This window comes from Ammospiza caudacuta, chromosome 1 (assembly GCF_027887145.1).
Source record: "Ammospiza caudacuta isolate bAmmCau1 chromosome 1, bAmmCau1.pri, whole genome shotgun sequence".
NCBI lineage: Eukaryota > Metazoa > Chordata > Aves > Passeriformes > Passerellidae > Ammospiza > Ammospiza caudacuta.
The window spans coordinates 132,397,348-132,421,260 of record NC_080593.1 but is presented as its reverse complement, the minus strand read 5'-3'; the positions used below and the strand labels follow the sequence as shown (position 1 = coordinate 132,421,260).

The 23,913-nt window shown below is 39.7% G+C and overlaps 1 protein-coding gene across 1 annotated transcript in view; it reads left to right on the top strand.

Annotated features, from left to right (window-relative positions):
* LAPTM4B (lysosomal protein transmembrane 4 beta) overlaps nt 1-17,247 on the top strand; it is a 58,798-nt gene extending 41,551 nt beyond the window's left edge. The window contains exon 7 of the mRNA XM_058809100.1: nt 15,257-17,247. Within this exon, the coding sequence (XP_058665083.1) occupies nt 15,257-15,331 (75 nt within the window). The 3' untranslated portion in view covers nt 15,332-17,247. The remainder of the gene's footprint in view (nt 1-15,256) is intronic.
* Nucleotides 17,248-23,913: the final 6,666 nt, after the last annotated feature.

Below are 23,913 nucleotides of genomic sequence, written 5' to 3'. Positions count from 1 at the left end.
AAGAGGAGAGTTGCTAACAGCCTGAGTTTTGAATTATGTATTTGAGGCGGAGGCAAGCTTCATTCAGACCCATGTCTGACTACTTCTTTCTAGTCAGGGTGAGCACTTTCACCTTTAGGTGACATATTCCATATCCATCTCTTTCACATTGTTCCCTGACAAGCTCCATGGGCGCCCACCAGCACGGTGCACTCAGGGTTGTGATGGAGGAGCTGATGTGCTCCTGAGCAGCCTCTTTCTTTCTTCTGCTCTTTCTGAGCTTCAGAAGGAATGACAGTGTGTGGGGTTAAATCCCCATCATTCTCCACTGTGAGTCAGAAGACAGTTCTTCCCTCTGTTCACTCCCTGGAATCACAGACTTAAGGAGATTATCTTTCCCTGCATGTATGTCTGCATTCCGAAACATACACAAACCCCTCTCCACATGACCGTGAAAAAATACAGGCACAACACTGTTGGTCTAAAATGGCTTCAAAATGAAGTATGGAAGAAAAGGGCTTTGAAAGTGAAATACTGAGGGCCTCTGAGAGTTTAGAGCTCTTGAGGAAACCTTACAAAATTTGGAAATGCTGTGATAGGTCACCGCAGTCTGTGTAATTTATAATATTCTTCCAACATTCAAGTGTACTTTTGTATTAAAATGAAGGTTTTTCATTTTTATGAATGCTGGGAAACTTCTTTCAGCAGGGCTTCTTCATACCAATATGCCTTTAAATCATGAGCTTCAAGTTTCTTAAAAATATGAGTCAGTCTCTGCCCTCTTTATTGAAATAAATATGCCATTTTTAGAATCAAACCTGCTACCTGAATTCCAACAGAGCTGCAGGTCATACCTGCAGGGTATGTTCTCATCTTCAGGGATGTTTTTTGATATGTACTTGTCATCAGCAAGAATCTAAAAGAATCTGTACAAATGGAAGTAAAAATCTAAGTTTAAATATGAGGCTCGGTGAAATTGCTACAGTTTAGAGTAAAAATGTTAAGTATTATGGATTCATAGAATAACAGAATGGTTTGGGTTGGAAGAGACCTTCAAGATCATTTAGTTCCAACCCCTGCCATGAGCAGTGACACCTTCCACTAGACCAGACTGCTCAAAGCCTCTTCCAACCTAGCTTGGAACACTTTTGGGAATGAGCCATCCACAGCTTCTCTGGGCAACCTGTTCCAATGTTTTCCCACCCTCTCAGTAAAGAATTTCTTCCTAATATCTAATTTACACCTACTCTGAGTTTAAAGCCATTCCCCCTTGTCTTATCACTACATGCTCTTATGAAAAGTTCCACTGCAGCTTTCTTGTAGACCCCCTTTAGATACTGGAAGGTGCTATAAGGTTTCCCTGGAGCCTCCTTTTCTCCATTTTTGTGGCCCTCCTTTGGATTGCCTCCTACAGGTCCTTGCCCTACTTATGAGGAGACCCCCAGAGCTGGATGCTTTCTTCTTTATAGGAGGATTTTGTCTTAAACTCAATCCTCTAGTCTGAATTGCTTCATGCTGCCCATTTACTCTGTTGTTCTCAGCACAGAAATTTCCAGTTAGTTCCCCATGTCAAACTGGTTCTTATAAATAATGCTCATAAATCTGATCTGTAACTAACCTTTTATCAGCTACCAGATAATCTGATTTTTGTCACTCGGTGTAAGTGGTTTAAGCCATCCTTTTTGCAAGTGTGCCATCTGGAGCAAACATCCCTCCTCCTGCTGCAGGCTGTGAATGGGAAACTCCTGCTGCCCACTGGGTGAGAGATCCTCCTTCTGTGACCTTTGATCAAAATTTGACACCACATGAATCTGCCTGGCTTGGCTCCATCAACAGGCTGTGTTATGACATGGGAGGGCCACCTGATGCTGGGCAGGGAATGGCCTGGACCCCAGGCAGGGGGAAGATGTGACACTCATGCTCCTGAGGACCTGAGAATCCAGCTGTGTGCATTAGTCACAGCAGAGTCTCTTGGGAATATGGATCTCCTTCCTCCTAAGTGCTTTTCCAGTACTCTCAGTTTCTGGAGATGTCTGTAGGAGGTTTTGGCATGGCAGTAAAGTAGCTGCCCTGCAGTAATCTGAGGATTGCTTGTCCCACTTTCCCAATCCATAGTAACCTGAGGATTGTTTTTTTCCCCTTTCCCAATCTGGGATTGCTTTCTCCTGCCACCTTCTCAAATGCACCATGGCTGAGGGTTGATTTTCCACACAAGTTTAAACTGTCACAGTAGTACCATGGACATGTTCATCCAGTTTGGAAAAAATGCCAGTGTAGAGGTGCAAAAGATAACCCAAAGTTAGACATTTGTTCTCTGGACCAGTAGCAGCTCTATTGTGCTCTTGGACAGCCAGGGGATTTCAGTCTGTCTATTTTTAAATCTCACTGAAGCCAATCAATGGAAGTTTCATCTCCGGTCATGCTGCCAGTGGGGATAAAATGTAAAGCTGTAAATCTCTCTTCAAAGTGGGATTTAGATCTTTATGTGCTTTATAAAATCGCTTCAATAGATTTTATCTCACATACCCTTATCCGCAATGGTTAACAAGTTACTTTTTTAAAAATGCAGATATATTCCCTCTGTGGACATGACCTCAACTAAGTAACCTGCAATTAATTGGTCAACACTTTTGTTTGCCTTCCCTTTCTCAAAGCAATAGGAGACTTATTTGAGAAGTGCAGAGGTAGATCTTTCATTCCTGCTGGATGATTTCTCTGAGCACAGGAAGAAATTCTTTGGTAAAGTTGGAAGAGCCATTCTTTGTATAATTGTGTTATTAATTTGGTGATTAATTTGGCTATGGACCGAGGGAAGGACCCTTAGACTCATGCCAGTTAAACAGACTGAAGCACGCGATGGATCCCAGAGACAGATAAACCATAGCAAGAGCTCTTATTTCTGATAGGTGCTATGGAACCTATGGTTTCCAGCTGCTGAACCAGATTTTGGATGGTATGTGTCAGAGTAGAAGACAGCTCAGAGAATAATTCTGCTTTAAAAATGTTTTCCGTAAAAATCCTACACACTTGTCAATGCTCACCAGGTAGCTGGTCTTGTGTGGCAGTTTGTGTGCCACAAACTGTTACTGGGCCACTAGATCACAAATATCTTTTTGCAGTGAATAGAAACCAGGGAAATATTTCAAAATGAGCTGACACCTCCAAAATTAATATCCCTGGCATGACTCTCTGAGTGCATTCAGGGCCCCCAGTGGAGTCCAGGCAGAGGACTCTTGACCTTCCTTATTGGAAACTGTCTGGTAAAACCTGCAAGAGGAAAGGCAGGTAAAGCAGGACATAGAGAAGAGGAGGAAGAATCAGGGACAAGAAATAAAGGATATAAGTAGAACTACCCAGTGCAATAAGTAAAGGGGATGGTTCATTAGTAATACGATGTAATAGTCTACATGAGACCTAGAAATGTGGTTTAAATGCTGGAGCTGTTTTTCTTCAGAATTGCACTTTGTAAACATAACCACACAAGCAATTTCTTTAATGAGAGAATCTTCAAAGGGCTCAAGATCCCCATGGATGCCACCATTCACATCTTGGTAGTATGCACATGCCACATGTGCAGTTCTTCCTCTTCTGTTTGATTCTGAGTTGCAGAAAAGTATCATGATGGTCTGTATCTGCCAACAAACAGCTCTTCAGCTGCTTCAGCATTTCATATTCTACTTGCAGTGAAGTCCCATGCCTTGTCAGCTGACCTTTAATCTTAGTGAACAGATTGGTCCTTTATTTTTCTAATTTTTTTAACTTTCCATCTTACCATCTATTCTCAGTTCTTGCTTCCACTTTTTCCCTGTTTATGGAAGATTTTTTAAATTAAAATCCAGCATTCCCTGTGGTCAGAATTACTTCATGCTGCCTGTTTTCTTTGTTGCTTAGTGCTATAGGCTAATTGCACTTCTTGTTATGGGTCTCAACTATTATTAGGTAGCTGCTGTCAGAAGCCAGCTGTCCTGTTTGGAATGGACTATTAACAATATCAATTTGGAGCAAATACCCTCTAAAGTTCAAAAACAAGATTTCCAAAACATTTTCATTTGTTATGGCAGTTATAAATTTACCCGTGAGCTAAATTACAAGTTCAAAATATACATGTTTATCTATTTTCTTAAGAAGATTTTAAATTTGTATTTATTTGCAGTGGACATATTGGAATTTGGAACTAATATGTGACAATTTGTGAGAGATTTACAATAAAATAGACAAATATGATCTCAGTGTTCATAATTAGATTAAAAAGAAGACATGAAATGGGGACGTGTAATTTAAATCTTCCAAATCTTTTTGGGTTCACTAATTGGGTATGTTGCAATGTAGGAAAAAAACAGTGTTTAGAAATTTGCAGTGTTTCTTTCTTTAGTGCTTTTTATCCTAATGGGATTGATTCACTACCATCTGACAGCTGCTGCTTTTTGGGCTTCAAAACACAAGTCAAAGTCTTCAGTATAATTCCAAGGATACATATCAGTGCAGCAAAAGTCAAAGACAACTTAAATCCTTGTTGCCCAGGGTGTATGGGTGTTAAGCTGAGCTGTGTGTGAATTTTCCAGGTCAGGCTCAAGTCATGGTTACACTGTGTACCTAAGGATGGGGGAGGTGAGAATTTGCTCAGGAAGGTGTTGCTCAAGCAGGGAGTAGCAGCAGGGTGTGAGGCAGAGTCCCAGCAGAAATGAGCCATGCTGGGGCTCATTTTTAGCTGCAGAGTTGGCCAGTGCAGGAGCCCTGCCCAGCTATAGAGCTCTCCCCAGGCGTGGTCCTGCTGCAGCTCCAGCACTGCCTCATCTGGTGTCACCTCATCACAGCCTCCTGCACTGCCCAGCACAGCCCTGGCCTAGGCCGAGCAGAGGAGGAGCTCCTCACACATCCCAGTCCCTCCCTCCCCAGGCTCTGACAAAGCTCTCCCAGCCCCACAAAGCACTCAGATGCTGAAGAGCCCCAGCTGGGGGGGAGTGGTGACAGCTGGTGGCTCAGGGGTGGCTGTGTTCTCTCAGAGATGGCCTGGAGGCCACGCTCCCTGCTAGGGAGGGACACCCAGCTGCCCATGCTTGGCAGTGCCAGGAGGCCTGTCTGTCCTTCTGTGGCTGTTGATGGTTTCACCTAACTTAGGGGCTTTAAGTCTCATTGCATTTCACTTTAGTGGCTCCCTTAGAGCAATTGCACTCTTCTCAAGCGTCCCTTGGGACTCTTTATGGACACAGGGCTGTCCACTGTGGTCTGTTCCAAACTGCACAGCACTTGTGGCTTTGCTCCTCTGCCTTATGAGCAGTGAGGAAAGCAAGGTCTGCTTTAAATTAACTCTGGGACAGACACTCAGCTTCAGAAAGGGCAAGGATGAGTGGATATTCATCCACCAAATTTAGAAGATCTGCAAAAATTTTTGGGAGTTTCTGGCTGACAGGTGCTTTACAGTTGTGATTTACTTACAGTAATAGATTTTTTTATATCTAGACAGGAGCCTTTCCAGCAGCATCTGTAATGTAAGCATGGCTGTGATAACCACACTTTTGGGAGATCATCAGTCCTGTTAAACAATTTGGGTGTCCCCTGTGAGCTATACCCAGCTTTCTGTCTTGTTAACTCTTGAGTGGAATACACAATGTAATTGTAAAAGATAAGGTTAGAAAGAGAGGTAATTTAGTAATTAAAAAGTCCACTGAAAGAGTAGTGATCTTTCAGTTTTCTGCACTCAAGACATCAACCACTTGTTACACAGAGTAGATGTATGCTTCAATGTCTTCAGTACTGATGACTTGTAAATGAATATACCCTGAGAAAGCATGTGCTTACTGAGAAAGTGCTCATTTGAAAACAAAAAAAAAGGAAAAATTGAAAAAATAATGCTGTTCTGCCTGTACACAATCATGATGCAGCAGTATGAGGCTGACCAAGATGTAGCAAAGATGTCTGTGACCTGAAGAGGGCTGTTGCTCCATGCCTCTGAATGGAGAGGGTAATTACACCATTATTCTGCATGACTTTTGTGAGACTGCACATGATGGAACAAGACAATACCTTTGTCAATTCAATTTTCTTCCCACACAAGGGTAATCACAGTCTGTCCCTAAATATTGTTGTATCCTAGAAATATATACATTTATTCATCTATCTAGAGTGCTGAAAACATTGTGCTGCTTCATTACAGAATTTCATAAACTCATGTAAAGTTTCCTAAATAGTGTCTTGGAGAGATGGTGGCTTGGAATAAACAAGCAGTTTTTCCAAAGAAAAGCCATACCAGCTCTAACTTTGCTCAAATGATTTTGGAGCACTTCTTTGCTGAATGGGGTTATAAATTATCTCTGAGCTGTTCTGCTTCCAGTTACTCCATCTGTAATCATTCTAGTGTGGTTTCTAATGGAAATACATACACATAAACATGAAAATACTTCCTGTCCACATTGAGAGGAAGATTTCTTGGGATTTATTTGAAAGACAACATGTAATGAAATCCTTAAATAGTAATTAACTAGCATACTTTGGACAGATTTTCAAGCAAAAGCATTCAAACGAAACCATAACAGCATCTGTGTATGAAGCAAAGTCAAACATTTCTCATTTAATATTAAACAAGATTTGACTCAGATGTGAAGCTTTGGTTTTTGCCCTATACCCAGGGGTCTTCTTATCTGGGAACAGGGAGGAATCAAAAGAGAAAGAGGGGAACATTTTTTAGACATTGTTATATTACTTCCTCAGAAACATTTGCTTTGACTGGACTCATTTGACCAAAACATCCATTTACATTGTAAACAAGCACATTTGAAGCAGATACTTATAAGCATTTACTTATAAGAATTGCTTCTAAGGGGCAGTTGATTTCATTGGAAGACCATCTGACTAGGTCAGATGGGTGAAAGTGGCTGCCACTTTGCTGAGCTCAAATGTAGGTCAGCTCCCTCCCCATCACCTTTCACAAACTTGGTCTTGGAGCTCTCCCTTCAGCCTGGACCCAAAACTGCCTAGGGGGTTTCTTGGTATGAGGAAAGCAAGTGGGGGCTGCCCTGCAGGGGAGCAAGGACCCTTAGTGAGATGAAAGAGGGCAGAACCAGAGAGGACCTGACAGAGGTCCTTACAGTCATGAGTGGCAGAGAGGGTGCTCACTGACTTAGAAAGGAGCTAGGGGACACTCAGTGGAACAGCTACTGGCAGGTTTCATAGCAAAGCAAAGGCATTTCTTCATGAAACACCTAGATGAGCTTTGGGTCTGCTTACCAGGGGACACTGCAGTGCTAGACATCAACATGGACTGAAATACAGGCTAGAAAAATCAATGAAAGAAAAATTAATTTAATGACCAGTAGCCCAACAAGTCCTTGACAATCAAATTTCTGACAGTTTAGAGAATATTCTGGGCAGGTTGTAACTACATATGCTTGCACTGCTCTTTCTAAATTTCTTTCATTGTTCTGTCTTGCACTTCTGTTTCTTTATCATCCACCACTTATTACTGTATCTGGATGGACCTTCAAACTTACCCAGGAGAACTGTTCCTACAGACTTGTGCTTAACTGCAGCATTTTGAAAGCTAATCCCTACTTCTCCAGTGCTCACCTTGTATGCAACATCTGACTGCTTCTCACCACATTATTATTATTATTAGTAGTAGTAGTAGTAGTAGTAGTATTGGTATTATTATTATTCCTCTTTCTTCACTACTGGAAGAAAGCTCCCTCTTCTCCTGAAGGCTGTCAGCCTTTTCATACAGTCAGTGTAAAATGTGAATTTGTGTTAAGGGATTAAATAGAAAACTGAATTCTCAGTGGATTTAGTTTTAATACTTGTTTCTCCACTGGTGTGTGCGGTTTTAGGCACCACAATATAAGAAAGATATGACGCTATTAGGGAGTGTCCAAAGGAGGGCCACCAGCATGGTGAAGGGTCAGTGGGGAAGCTGTGTGAGGAGTGGCTGAGGTCACTTGGTCTGTTCAGCCTGGAGGAGAGGAGACTGAGGGGAGACTTCATCGTGGTTTACAGCTTGCTCACAAGGGGAAGTGTGGTGGCAGACATTCATCTCTTCTCTCTGGTGACCAGTGGGAATGGCCTGAAATTGTGTCAGGGGAAGTTTAGGCTGGATATCAGGAAAAGGTTCTTCACCCAGAGGGTGATTGGGCACTGGAACAGCTCCCCTGGGAAATGATCACAGCATCAGCCTGACAGAGCCCGGGAAGCATTTGGACAATGTTCTAAAGCGCATGCTGTGACTCTTGGGGATGGTCCTGTGCAGAGCAAGGAGTTGGGCTTCAATGATCCTTGTGGGTCCCTTCCAACTCAGGATATTCTATGATTCTGTGAACTCTTGGATACTCATTATAGAAAAAACATATTTCTTCAGATACTTTTGATAAATGCTACTTCTTTTCCCCCTACACAGAGAAATGTTGAAAACTTTTGAAGGTCAGCCTCAATAAAATCCCTATATTTAGTAGCTTCCAGTAAATCTTGTACAGGACGTAAAACAAGTGCTACATTAATAGGCTTATTTACTTTCAAATAAAATACAAAATTGATTAAATAATCAGTGATATTTACATATAGTCCAGACCTCATTGTCACACAAAGTACTAAAGGAAATAGCTACCACTTTGTGGCTCGAGTCTCCACAACAGAGCTTAAATTGAAGAGATTTGGATTTCAGAAATTTTTAAGAAAAAAAATATACCTTAATTTTACATTTTCCTTTGTAAGCTCAGACTGCTCAGAAAAAAACCACATTGTCAAACTTGACAGGCAAACATTGCAAAGGGAGAATTATCCTAAGCCTTTCCTGCCTACAGAGGGAAGCAATCAGCTGGCTATAGCTCTGTATGCACACAGACGTCTGCTGTTTTCCCCAGGTGATCTTCATAACATCTGTGTAGCCAAGAGCCTGACAGTACATTTGGGACTGTCTTGAATGGGACAGGTGGTCTTGATGGCAGCCTTCCCTCTAGAGCTGTTTGTAGGCTGGATGCTGCTTCACTGCAGCTGAACGTGCTTTAGGTTGCAGTTAATGGCTCCTCAAAGCACCACAGCTGTGGGAGGAAATTCCACTGCTCTTGGCTGGGTAAATGACAGGTCAGCAGGGAAGTAAACATGAAATTAGTAAATGTGATTGCATACCATTAAACCCTCTCCAAAGCACACAGGGGTGTCAGATTGGTGCAAGTCGGTCGTTGGTCATGGCTGGAATCACTGAGATAAAATGAACCCAAAGCAGAGGGCTGGTGCAATTAGGCTTGTGCTGCTTAAAACCTCTTCTTTCAGTTCAGTTGTCTCTGAACCTGATGCATCAGCCTTGTGCTGTATCAAGGAGAAAACATACCCTGTATTAGGAAAGGCATGTGGTGACTATTTCAGCACTGCATTCAGCACTGGCATATTCTGGCACATTCTTCCCATCTGTCTAACACTATTCACCCTGTGGTTAAACTCTCCCTCCTCTTTTAAATAAACAGAGAATACAGCCTGAGCCCGCTGACACTTGGTATTTGACCTGGGACTCCTTTTGCCCTCCCTTCTTTTCCTCCCCACACACTTACATTGGCCCTCCCTAAGAATTTAGGTGTCTAAAATGTAAAGGTCACTTTTGCAGAAGAATTATGTGCAGCACATAGAAAGCTGTTGTTAAGAGCTTGGGATAAACATTTTCAGGCATAGGCTGAAATTTCTGCAAATACATATTTAGTTTGTAAATATTTCCACAGTTTAGCACCTGTGTCATACAGTCATATCCAAGTGTCATCCAAGGGAATTTTGACTCTGTCTTGATGTTTCCAACATCTTCTAAGATGTAACAAATAATACACCTGTTTTACAAATGTGAAATCCTTCTAAGGCAAAGTTAAATGATTTGTCAGAGATTCAAACAATAGCAACAGGACCAGGACAAGACCAGGAGGAAATTGCAGTAGAAATGACCCTAATTCCACACAATTATTTATTGTCATCTGTCACTGTCATCTGTGTGATGCAACCTAAAGTCCTTCAGCATAAAGCAAAGGTGTTTTATGCTAAAGTTTGAGAAAACATCGTGAATGCTCACTCTAACCATCAGTTCTTATCCTTGACCTTTTTAATCTATAGCCTTTTTTGGCATTTAAGAAGGTGTTGGATAAAAGTATAATAGAGCTCTGTGTGTTTCTAACAAGACATCAACAAGGCTTTTTGTCATGGGAACTCCCAAACGTCTCATACAGCAGCCAAACAGAATGCTGTTCAAACTCAAAGCTTCTTTGCAGCAACAGTACCCTTCCATCCAGTGGAGAATGCAAATGGCTGCTGGAAAAAGCAATCCAAAACTCTCTGGATACACATAAAGATTTCTGTTGAGTTCAGTGATGTTTGAGTGAGAATGCAGAAATAATAAATTGATCTTATAAATAATCAATTGATCTTTTTTATTGCAGAAATTATCAATTGATCTACTTTATTTTACTCATACAGAACTGAGCACATTTTCTCCTTTAGAAAGAGGAGATCTAAGAGTTTGAGTTCTAACAAGAATCACTGCAGCAATATGAGAAAACTTATACATGTGCTGAAGAAAGAAAATTTTCTCCTGAAAGTTCAAGTAAATGTGAAATCAGCAGCAAAGATAAGGAGTGATTATTGAAATAATGCAATATGCCCCCCAAAGCAGGCAAACAAAGAAAGAAACAAACAAAACACTGTTGGGACAAGATTAGCTACAAACTTTTTGAGTATACAAGTATTTACCTGTGTTTCTTCTCAGATATATTTCTAAGCAATGCCTTAAAAAACTTATTCTCCAAAACCAGATTAACCAGGATGTAAAAAATATGAAATGACATATGCTTATATTAACTGAATATGTTATAGCCATTGGCAAACTTGTTTGGTAATTATTTCTTTCAGAGAAGGTCATTCTGTATCATGTGCTTTATAATAGAGATGCTTATGTAATACAATTAACCAAACCACTCAGATGACACAAGCTAAGTCAGGAACAGGATTTCTTATGGGTCAGTTATGGATTACTTCTGCATATTATACAAGACTGCTTATCACAAAATGCTTAAATGCTATTGGGAACAAAACCCAGTACTTAGCATTCCCTGTCCCACTTGAGCATAGGGCTACGTAGCCCCAGTTTCCCTCCCCAGCTGAAAACCTTATATCTGGAGCATTCATATGGCAGATTGGAGCTGTGGGTTTGAACTCTCTTGGTTTGAGACCCCTAGAGCTCTGATTTCAGAGTCTCTCTGTGATGCTTTTACACCAGACTATTGTACAAACAGTGAGTAATGTTGCATCTGGCTGCATTTTAAAGGATGGTGTTAAAATGGTACTTGCTTCTTAAATAAAATTAATGCAGTTATAGGGCTTGTGAAATAAGCTAGGAGATTCTGTCCTTTAGATTTTAGGCATGCTATAAGACTGAACTCTGCAACTATTTAATTTTCCAAACTTTCTTGCTGGTCTACTGAAAAAAGCCAGAATGTCTTCACATAGGGATCACTGAGTACCAAAAAAATGAGCGTCCTTCATAATTTTTATAGCGACTTGTGGATGACAGTCTCAAACACTCTGCAAACATGATTCCCACAGCACTCAGGCAAATATATATTTTTCTCAATTCACAACAAAGAAATGTAAAAACATAATGCCTGTGAAACTAAATGTGTCAGCTGTCTGAGTGGAGATTCAGCCTTGGGTACTATATACCTAAAATATGCACATATTTTTTGTACTTTGTCAATCAATTTAGACTGTATCCATTCCAATCAGATTCACAGATAAGGCTGAATAGTGAGTTTCTATTTTTCCAGTTTCCAAATTCACCCTTTGGCTCAGTGACTGGCTTCCATTTTCTGTCTCTGGAGAGCATAATGTACTGCCTGAATATCTATGCTGATTTATATTCACAGCACTTGTCTGCTTCCATTAGCCATCATATAAGGTTTTCAGTTAGGTTTGAAGGATCATTATGGATGGATGGATGGATGGATGGATGGATGATTAAGAGCAGATAGTGGAGAGGAAAGACATAACCACCTGTGGATCCAGTGACAAGATCTGACAGTTGTAATTTCAATGTCTGTGGTCAAAGTAATGGTTACAGTTGTGTTCCATTGAGGGTGGGGACCCACAAACCAAAAAGTTTGTCAGGTTGTGTACCTGCAAGTTAGCAGAGGAGCACCCAGATCCCTTCCAGGGAGGAGTTTTTTTGTATCTGATGCAACACTATGGAGCATGCAGAGTTTTCTGATGGAGAGTTCCAAAAAGAGTCAGGGGGTGTTTGGGGTCCTTGGTGGTCCGCAGTCCTCTCTAGGAATATAACCACTGTTTGACCCTGTTTCTGCGCTTGTGTGTTGTGTGGTGACCACAGAACAGGAGAATTGGCTCCAGAATGGGACTGCCCTACCTTTGTATGTCCCACCTTTCCAGGAATGTTCTGTTCCAACTTGCCCACTTGAGTGGCCATTAGTGTTTGAGGCATAGCAATGCATTATCTCCTTGCTGTCTGTCACAGCACGTGTCACAGCTGAGACAGCCATGATACACACAGTGTCACCATACAACTTCAGAAGGCTTTAAGCATTCCCCACACAGAGTAACACCATACCACTTCAGAAAGCTGCAAGCAGCTGCCCTTCTTGTTCTTTAGCTCAGCCTTTTACATTCTTCATCTTACATGCATTACCCCTGTGTGCCCTCTGTTCCCTTTGGTGATTGTTCAGTGCACCTGGCACTCCATGGCTCATTGCTTTCAATGCTGCTCACCTGCTTTTCACAGCTGTGCCCATTAGAGATGAGGCTCTGCCACTGCCCCACTCCCAATTACCACAGACTGTGTACCTACAGCTGCCCAGACTTTTACAGGCATTCCTATCTCCTCTCACCTCTTGTTGAATTGTTGGTAAGTGAGAAAGTGTCTTCTGAGGGCCCTTAGGGCCATTGATCCATATGAGATTTGGGTCTGCAGAATGAAGGAGTGCTTACTCCCAAGATGTAAAAGCCTCACCAGGAGGCTTTTCTCCTACCAGACAGATTTTGTTTCATAAAAGAGTGAAGGTAATGGAGAAGTTCACTCATATCATTAATTCTCCAGGGCAGGAGACCTACTGGAAGTGACAGTAACCTCAATGCTGAAGTAATAATATTGATGTAAACACAGTAGCCTTAGGACACATGGATTTAAAAGATGATCAGAGCACAGGAAGAGGTTCATCCATTGTTTATCAGCTCATCTTTATCAGCTGCAAGATGGACAGCTCTTTGGATGACAGGGCCTGCTGTCACTTCTTGTCACACCTGATGAAACAGACTCTGAACCTGAAAGAAATGGATCACAGGTTGGGGGTTAGCATTACAAAAGTGCAGTAAGACAGCTAAATCTTCACAAGGGGAACTTCATTCATTTTCAGAGTAATCTCTAGGTCAGATTTAATGACTAATTATATTGTGTCGTAATAAACTAATGAACATGTTTCAGGGTATTTGAGAAACTTTTTTTAGTAACATGAGGATTTTACTAGAAATTCTGTTATTAAACTAGGGATCAGTGCTAGGAAGGGGATTTAATCTGTAGTGCTTTTCACAGTTAACATGCTTCAGCATTGTGATTTACTGAGGTTACATTGCAAAATAAGTTTATGATTTTTATCATAATATATATTTGAAATTCTAAATCTTGTTCTAATTTCACTAGATAAATAGTCATAAGATGCTTGCAGCCTTTAAGGGTGACATTATTTATTAAATGCTTTTCAACTATGAGGGTTTTTAGATCATGTAGTGCATAAAATACTGCATTTGCAAGCTCAAACATACGGTATTAATGAAGAGAAACAGCTCTTGCAATTTCCTTTTCTAAGTAATGAAGCTTTCCTGATTAAGGGCTGAAGATGCCAAGGTAGCCATTCTGTAATCTTAACAACATGCACAGATGTACTTGAACACATGGTCATCAATGCATGTTTGTAAACTCACATGAGTATAATGTGAATCACACTTGGAACTACCCCACAAAATCCTGTTCCAAAGTCTATTTAAATCTACAGAACAATTCCTACTGATTTTGTATGTTGTGGTTGAGGTCCAAAAGGAATGATTATGGATGTTTCTTTGCAGAAGGCAGGTTATCAACTTATATAAGAATTGGTGAAATCCTCTCATGGCAGAAGTCCCTACGGATATTCCCTATGTACATTTAGACAATCAGCTTTACATGCTCTTTAATTGACCAAGAAGCAATGCTGATAAATCTGGAAATTCCATTATGAATAATTTATCATCAGCTGCATAAAGTATCTCAGACAGTATACTTAAGTGATATTCTTACTTGTTATTGAGATATTTTAGGAAATGTACACTCATTCTTCATTCAGACATTTATTTTATCCTCACTCCCTGCTGGGGTTCACAGACCAACTCCTCCTTTGTCTTTTCACATGCAAGCTAACTATTGTCAGTGCAGGTGCCATTAAAAATTGCTTGTTTAGGCATGCTTTCCTAAACAAGTAGGAGTCTTGGTTCAAATCTCTCCTCTGCCCTGTGTGGCCTGAACTTGCATCTCCCATGTCCTAGAAAGCTGCCTGGACTGCAGTGGATGGGGTTGATATATGACTAAACCTGTCCTAATTTCCTAATTGCTGTCAGATGTTTGAAGGATTCACTGAAATGCTTCTGGGAGTATAGATCTTCTTTCTCATGGCTGAGTACTCCAGAAGTATAAATCTGGAGATTTATTTAGACATTGAGTAATTTGTTCTCCATTTACTTTCTTTTTCACCACTCCAAAATAATGATTAGCTATTCCAGGGAGGGCTCAGAAGGAGAGGTTTTCAGGACTTTTCTCACTCTGGCAGTTTGAGCACTCATCCAGGAGATAAGGTTTAGCACTCTTGACAGAGGAGAGCTGCAGAAGAAGCAGCCACTGTCACTGCCATGCCAGATTGAGCAAATTCAGGTACCTGCAGTGAATTGATGACATCAAGCTTTTACTGAGGTTACTATGAAATGAGAAGAAATCTGTTTTCTTTCATAATGGAAACAGATTATGAATATACATATTGAAAAGTAGGAACTTCATGCTAATATTTCTTTTCCTAACTGTTCTGCTCCTGTTTAATAATTTAATCTTTTTTTTTTTTTTGGTTTGAAGTTTTGTCTTGGGGGTTTTTTTTGTTGGTTTGTTTGGGGTTTTTTGTTGTTTTGGGGTTTGATTGGTTGGTTGTGGACAAGGCCTTAGGGGTTTTCTTTTGTGTTGATTTTCTCATCTGACTTATTTTTTAAAAATAAAAACTTTTTTCCTTTCCTGCAGGTCCTGTTACCACCATATGATGATCCTGTGAATGGAGCTGCTAAAGATCCACCACCACCTTATGTGTCAGCATGAGTGAGAGTGCTGTGTCCCTAGGGAGGATAGCTTTACTTTACAGACATTGAAGCAATAGTTTGATAATTTCACTTCCAGGATATAACCTCTGTGGGTTACACTTCGCTGTTTTGCTGACATATTGAAACATAAATTGTATGACTCATATTCTGTAGATAGTTTTAATAATTTGCTGCAACTACAGTAGTTTCAGAAACTAGTGAACTGTTTTCAGAATAATTCTGGGTAGCACTAGGGTTACAGTAGTCACTGAATAGCTTTTTCCACCATGTCTGACATACAGTGCTAGTAGAACTTTGCATTCTCAATCAGGTTCAGAGTGTAACAATTTTTTAATTTGTAAAACTTCCAAAACATTGCAAATATGTTTCTCAGATGCCCACATTCAACTTCAGAATACAGACCAAGTCAAAAAAAGTGACATTCCAATTCATTCCTCTTCTGCAAGTATTTTTGAAGTTACTATGCTATGAATGATGATGATGATTGCAAGAAGAATAATTAGTCTTATGCACTATTCTCATCAACCTGGCTAATGGGAAACATATTTAATTGGGAAGTATGGGAAATGAGAATAGACAAAACACTCTATGTGTAATAAGCCAGAACCTGTGGTCTACACAGACTTACTTCATCCCAGCCTGAAACCATTCTAATCCTCAAAAAAAAAAAAAGATTAGCAAATTCTGATTACTTTCTTTACCCACCTACACACCTTCTTCCTCTCCACTAACTTCACAAATAGTATTTTGAGGTCACAAAATCCCTGCTTTAAAGTCCCATGATTAGGTGACAAAGCTGTGTCTTTCACACTCAACATGCAAATGTTTTCCCATTGGAATGTGCCTGTAAATATTGCAGTGTTCTGCTGAGTGTTAACTAAATTATGCAGATTCTAAGATACATGTTCCCAGCCTGTGGGGAACTTAAGCATGTAATTCCTTGAGCATCAGCAGATATGTTTTGTCTGTTTCTCATATACATCAATGTGAAAGTATAGATTCCTTTTATGACTGAACTGGTTGTACTGAGAATCTTTCTCATGGGACTCATCCACCCTTGAATGTTTGTGTGAGGTATTTATTTCTTCTCTAGAGAAGTGCCTCCTGCACATCCAACTTTTTGTTTTGATTAAGTTTCTACTTTTAATTGAAAAGAAACATGAAAAGGGAATATAATGTGTGTCTCTACCTCTCCTTGTTTCCCTCTGCATTGTCTCCTCTGCATTTGGGGTGATTGTACAGGCTGAGGCTCAGCTGGTGCCACTGCACAGCACCCAGGGGAAGAGCAGTGCAGAGCTGAGTCACAGTTTGGAGGGGCACCAGAAGACACCAAGGTGCCATCTCTCCTGTGGCTGGGCTGGCATGGGAGTCCACACTCTGCTCTCCTCACCCTTAGTGCATTGACTCCATTCTGCTCACTGAAGAAATGTGGAACTTTTTCTGACTTTTTCTGGAAAAGAGCTTTCCAGGGAACACAGGACCAACAAATCCTTTTCACAGAGATTGCAACTGTGAGCTGTTCTTGCAGAAGCCAGGGAAGGAAAGGACAGATGCTTTCTGCCTGTCCTTCCCACACCCCTGGCAAAGGCAGGTCCCCATCTGCTTGTTGAAATTTTAGTTCATAGTTTATCCACCATGGTTTATCTAAGCAATGAATTTGAATGAACCAATCCTGAAAACCATCACTGATCTTTGTCACAGTCCTATTTTTTTCCTTTCTGAATAATGCCATCTACTCTCATTACAGGTGTCTTTGGGAATTTATCTGAATTTGGGTGTTGTGCTGGCTGGCTGGGCTTCTGAGCTTCATTTTCTTTCATTCTTGGCAGATTTGTGAAGGATGTTATGCAGTCATCTGTTTGAGAAAAGCTGGTTGTAAATACATTGCATCTGTGTATACAAACTTCTCTACAATAAAAAGGATTGTTTCCTCAAGACTATGGAAATAATTTTTTATTGTCTTCCAAGCACAAACATACATAAATTCCTGTCCAATCAGTCTGTCACTGTAGAATTTTCTCTATAGAGGACTAAAATATAGTCCACTCACCAGTCAATTTGTCATCTTTCCCATCATACTGTATAGTCGAGTAAAGGACAGTAAATTCTATAATTTATTGCACAGTAGACCAAAAGATAATTCAAGGTTTTAGTTCGTTGTCCAAAACCACAGGCATTTTTTTTTCAGGTCTGATGAAGTGTGGAATACAGAAAAGGGCTAAAATGAGCTACTCTGAAAGCTGGGACTTTTTCTCCACAGCATAATAGGGATAATGTGCTAATTCACATGAAATTTCTTAAGACTTTAAGTTGTCTCACTAAGGAATCAAGACTTCTTCACACACCCCATGCATGCATAAATGTGAGTACAGTGTGTCCTGCCAGAACTCCCCTTGGATTTAGTCCAGTTTGAGTGAAAGAGGGCAGGAAAGTTGTGGTATCAAATCCATGACATTCTTGCACACAGAATAAACAGCTGGGTAGGAGGTAACAGATAATGTAATATAAGTTTAGTTCTGGTGACATATCAGAGAATCCCCATGACACATGGGTTCCACTCCTCCCAAACAAAAATGGGATTCTGTGGGTTACATGAAGAGACATAAACTCCAGCTGAAGGGTTTTTATCCTCAGATGCTGAATTCATTCTCCATTTCCATGTATAATTCTGGGGAATTTACACCACAGCTTTTCTGTAATTAATTTTTTAATAGTCATCTGCAACACAGCCTATTAAAAAGTTGGCTTCTTAAGGTTCTGTGTTTTGGGAGCTGCTTACTCCTAAGAGTTTTTTCCAATATTCCTTGCATTTTTTCCTTTCTCACAGATACTAGAGCATCTGTTTACTCAAATGGTCTCCTGGTTTTGTATCTGAAACTCTAATATAGCTGCTTTTTATTAATAATTTTTAGCAACTTAGCAGTGGAAAGAAAATACTTTGAGGAAATGAAACATGAAACATCATAAATATAAGGCCAAAACCAGCAAACAGGAATCTAAACTTTGATAGTACCAGAAATATAAGTAGATCTTTTGCTGAAATATCTTCTGGGGTTTTGGTTGGTTGTTTTTGTTTTGTTTGTTTAGGGTTTATTTTTGTTTGTTTGTTTTCTTTTGTTTTCTTTTTTTTTTAATGTGTGCTACAAGACATTGCAGGCTTCACAAATCCTACACATGCTAAGGCACAAATCCAACTTTTCTCATATGTGCCTGATGCTTTTATTCCTGATTCAGCAATGCGGCAATGCAGCTTTCCTTTATTCTACATTCCATGCTTTATACTGGAAAAAGCAACAAGGAATTTGTAGTGGTGACCCAACAGTGTGGCACTCATGCTTGTAAGTACATGAAGTTTTCTAAAACAATTGCTAATGACTATCATTTTAGGTGTTAGTCTGTCTGTACTCTTTGGGAAAACCTCTGGTTGGTAAAAACAATCCAGTCTTGATATGTTAGTAAAGGCCACATCAAATCAATACACAGCCAGATAAAATCTTGGCAAGGAAGCAGAGCAAATGATAACCACTTCCAAGCAAATTCCAAATTCTTTCAAATTAGCGCATTCCTCACCACTACCCTGTTGGCTGGGGATACCATGGACAGTTTAAAAATTGTTGCTAATAACAAGTCTGTGCACACTTGGAATGTGCAAAATGGAAGACTTAGCTACTGCTAAGGGCAGAAAAGGAATATAAAAGGAGCAGGAGCAGAAACAGAACATGGGAGGGCAACATTCATGTACATCTCTCAACAGCACAGAAACAAGGTTCACTGCTGCAATATTGGTTGACTTATGTGCCCTTTCTTTCTCATCTGCTGCGGTCATGAGGAAATATAATTGCTCATGTAACCTCTTATATTAGCTGTTAGACAAGCTCTGTTTCAGAATTCTATCACTGAAGGGGATGATACATTTGTCTTACTTGTTTTAATGCAAGGAAGTCTACAGATTATTATTTCTAAACCAAAAGGAGGATTGGTTTAATGCCTGCCAAACTGTCTAGTCAGACAGACAACTCTAAACTGCTCCTCTGGAGGCAAGTTTTATCCTTAGAGACTTCTTAGATGTTCTCTCCATAGAAGCTGCTCTCCTTAGATGCTGCTTCTCTGGAGCCAGGTTATATCTTTCCCATTTACCCATCTCTATTAGCTGTAGAAACTGCAGTCAAATATCACAAAAAAAGCATGTCTTGCAAATTCACTATGGAGATATTTCAACACTATCTCCGTTTCCAGCTCTGAGAAATCCAAAACAGCAGCTATAGCTATCTAAAGGGAGGCTTGGCTCTGATAAATCAGGATTAGTGACTTTGGTATTTGTAAATGATGTCTCCACGCCCATGGGTTTGACCTGGAATCATTCTGCACTGTGGCCAGTTTTTCAGCTGAATAGCTCAGCAGGGTGTGGAATACAGATCTGTGACCTTCTGCCTGCAGCCTGTGTTCACCTCCAGCAGAAGAGGATACTCTAGCATTGGGAGTGAAAGCCTCATTGTCAGCCAGCCAGCAGATACAAAGCTATTTCAAAGCAAAGAGGCAGTTCTACAGCTATACCCTGGACAATGAGCTACAACAGTAGTTCATTTTAGAGAAGAACCTTGGTGAAATTTAATGCAGTGAATTATTTTCTTTTTCTTCAGAGGAATTAACTCTATCATAGCTGCAATCAGGACACAGATTATTCAAACATTTCAGACAGGAGAGTTTTCAGGAAATAATGAAATGTTTTCATTTGTAGCCAGAGCTGGACTTAACTAATTAGTCTGAGTGGAGGACACAGGGTCACTTGGAAAGCTGAATAAACAACAAGGGGATGAATCAGGCCTGCAGCATGGCTGGCTACTTGGCTTACATGAGAAGTTTTGCTAGACAAAAGAGCTGTGAAGCTGCTCTAAGGGAGGGAGCTGCAGCACTGCAGAGGCTCTGCAAGCATTCCAGAAGACTTCTGTTTGCTCTTTGAGGTCGACATGACCAGCAATAGCAGGGATGAGCCACATAAAGCTTTTTAGCCCAGAATCCCTGAGCTCTATCACAATACCTATGTGCATCCTAACTCTATAGATGTAACAGGCTTCTGTTTCATGTAAACTTTCCCATAGTATGTAAATGCTTCTGGTTTTGAAAGGGTTGGGGTTTTTTCAGATCCTTTTTTTTTTTTTCATGTAATATTGCATCTGTTTCCCTCTCCAAAACTCCCCATTTCATGACCCTTCATGACAGTACAAGCAAGCATGAAATTGGAGGTCCAACATGGGTAAACTTTTAGCATCAAATCTTCTGATCCCATTCAAGGCCAGGATGGGCAAGGTGCTCTTCAAATTTCAGATACCATCCTAATAAGATGAGATATGTTCTACTTTATGGATGGAAGATATTACAGCCTTCATTCTGTGCTAGAGGCAAGCACAAAACAGGCACCCTCTCTCTTATAGAGGGAGAAAAGGTGTCTGGATAGGCAAGTGCTTTTATAGTTTTATTTTGTGTATCACCAGTACACCAGTTTAAGATCAACAGATGAAAAATAAATCAATGGGACACTCCAGGAGATTGATACTATTTATATGAATGTGGCAATATCATTCTTGGCAATATCAGATACACTCACCTGGGACAGAAAGAACAATGAAAGTAAAAGAACAAAGGCAAGAGCTGGCAATTAGTTAAAATATTTATCTTTTGGGAATTTATAAAATCTTCTGCCCATTAAATCATTAGAAAAATTGGATGACTTTTTTTTCTTTCATTGCATTAGAACAGAGGATAAAATTAGCTTTGTCAGTTGGACAGAACAGCTCAAATTTCCTGCTATTGTGGGATCCTGCTGATTTGCTTCTCATCAAAAAAACAGCTAAAGAAGTTCAAAAGGCTCTTAAAAACAGACTATTTGATTCACTAATTTGGGGTGTTTTTTTCTTTAAAAAATTGACTTTGCTTATTTTTAAATACAAATCTTGTCCTTTTAAATCCATAGATATTAATCACAGTATCTGTGGCCTTATGTTCATCTAGAACTGACTGGTTTCTGTTTCAATGTATATTTTCTTTGTGTTTTTTTATCTTGTGAATTGTCAGCAAAAAAAAAAGCCCAAAGCACTACATAATATATTGTTACCTTTTGGTTACTTATTCCTCTCTGCAATTCAAATTTTCAGCCTGGCTAAAAAGTCCTGACATAGTAATTTGGGCAAATAAGTTTCAAATAAAGGTAATGTATCATTGCACTCAACAGACACTGTGTGAGCACTCCAGGGGTCTAGGAAAGTAGCCCTGGTTAAAAATGGAAGCTCAGAAAAACTCCACTGTCAACTGCTGCACTCCTATTAGCACCAAGCAACAGAACATGCATGGTTCCAGAACTGCCACTGTGCAGGTGTAGGGCAGCAACATTTAGGTGTGAGCTGCCTTATCTGTGGCTCTTGTACAAGAGGCTGTACCAGCAGCACAGTCCCAGCTGAGCCCAGACCAGTTCATTTTACACACCCAGCCTGAGGAGGAGCTAAAAAAAGGAGTGTCTAAGAAAAAAGGGAGGTGGATGTTTGAGAAAACAAACAAACATCTACCAAACAGCTTTGTCTCAGGGGTTCTGAGACCAGATAGAGTCACAAGCTGGGAAAGTTTTAGGATGTGATCTCTGGTTGTATTCATGCTGTCTACATGCACCCAACACAGAATGTCTTGCCTGTCCATGAGCTAGGTCCATACTTAGCTCACATTCCTTCTGCTTGTTCCTTTTTCAGTTATAAATCACCTCTGTGGCAATGCTTTTCTGAAATGCAGGCAGATTAGATCTACATTTCCTTTGCCTCAAAAAAAACCCACAACAGGTTGGATGAGCACGTGCTAATGTTGAGAAATTAGTTCTGTATTTAACCTGTTCATGTTTTGAAACATCTGTAATTTTTTCCTTTGAATTTTGTTCTGAAGTGTTTAGTATTATTTGGATTAGAATGGAAGTTGAGATGGCATTTGTACAAACCATTATGGTCTGAGGTATTTATTGCTCTTAAATTTGATATACCTGTGCTGGGATGGAAATTGTCTCCTCCCCTTGATGTGAATGTGTCTTAAGGTTCATGTCTCTCTTGTTTGTAGTTGCTGCAGCTCTCATTCATTATCCTGCCTTTGTCTGTGTTGACTGTAATAAAATATTTATAGATAGCAAAGTCTTTAGAATTGCATAGACAAACAGAAGCAAGACAGATTTCTCAAAGACCTAGATAAAATTTTTGTTAGTTTCTATTGCAAACAGGAAAAATTGAGATCTTAGTAAAAAGTAGTTTGAAATAAATAAATTAAAATTATTTTTAGTGCAATAAAAAGTCTATGGCTTTTGCCAGTTGAGGAATTCAGCTTCTTATTTATTGACATGCAAAGTTTGAAATGCTTATCAACAAGATCATAATGTTGTTGTACTATTAACTGTCTTTATTAGTCTACAGAGAGATCAAACCATAGTTTTTAAATAATTTAAAACATTTGTATCTGACAGCCTTATGATTGGAAATGTAGAATGTATGTGTAATACTAGGTCATTTGTTTTATAAACCACACTGTACTGCAATTAATCAAGAAGACTTTGCAATGCCTATGCAAATTCAAGTTTATCAGTGGAAGCATCAGTCTTAATTGTTTAGTTAGAGGAGACACCCTTTCCTGGGTCCAGTGCTGCTGAAATCAAACTGTCTCAGCTGACTCCTGAAGTGCCAGATCAGCAGGTGTTTGGTATCTTAAAATAAAGAATGCAAGTTCCTGCTAGTTACAGTGAGTTTTCTTGAATTCCTACAACATCTTGAAAGCAAAACTTTATCAATCTTTTCTTTCTCTACTATTCTTCCTAAATAAAGACAAGACTTTCTTCTTTTCTCTTTTTCCCTTCCCTTCCCAACTTTTCTTTTCCCTAGACGTTTACTGTGGTTCAAACTGCTGTCATGTAAAGCAGGTACATTACAGATGGTCAGTAACACTCTGACCAACCATTACTGGTTATTTGTCAATTACCATATGATTCTCCATTTTTTATCACTTAAAAATCACTTAAAAGATAAGGATTTAGAGTTCAAGGCTAAATTTAATCTGTTTTCCTGAAGAGGTAGATAATTTTCTCTATCTCATCATCCATTTGAGAACATCGTCCTTTTGCTACATCCACAGGTTCTGCTTTGGATGTGCACTCCACTTTTTTCTTTGCTGTTTTAAGCATCTCCTCCTATAGCTAGCCACCTGCTTGACACTTACATGATTCTAATTTGTACACATACATTATACCACCTCTAAAGGGAAATGAAGAGACAGATATTTTGCAAACCTATACTGCTTTCTTACTTGACTCTTCTGCCTTGAGCTAACATTTTCTATAATTCCAGGAACATGCTGCTGGTTAAAAACAAATTTGGTAAAGACTCAAACACAGATGTAATGAAAAGTGTTTATTTCTCAATTGTGGTAAAAAGGACTATCCTGAGTGTTATTGATAGATCAATGATACATAAATTACACAGTTATGTTCATAATTCATGGTTTGTAAACTTCATTATATACACATAAAAGCAGGGGAACTGAAACAGATCAAAGGGTATGAAT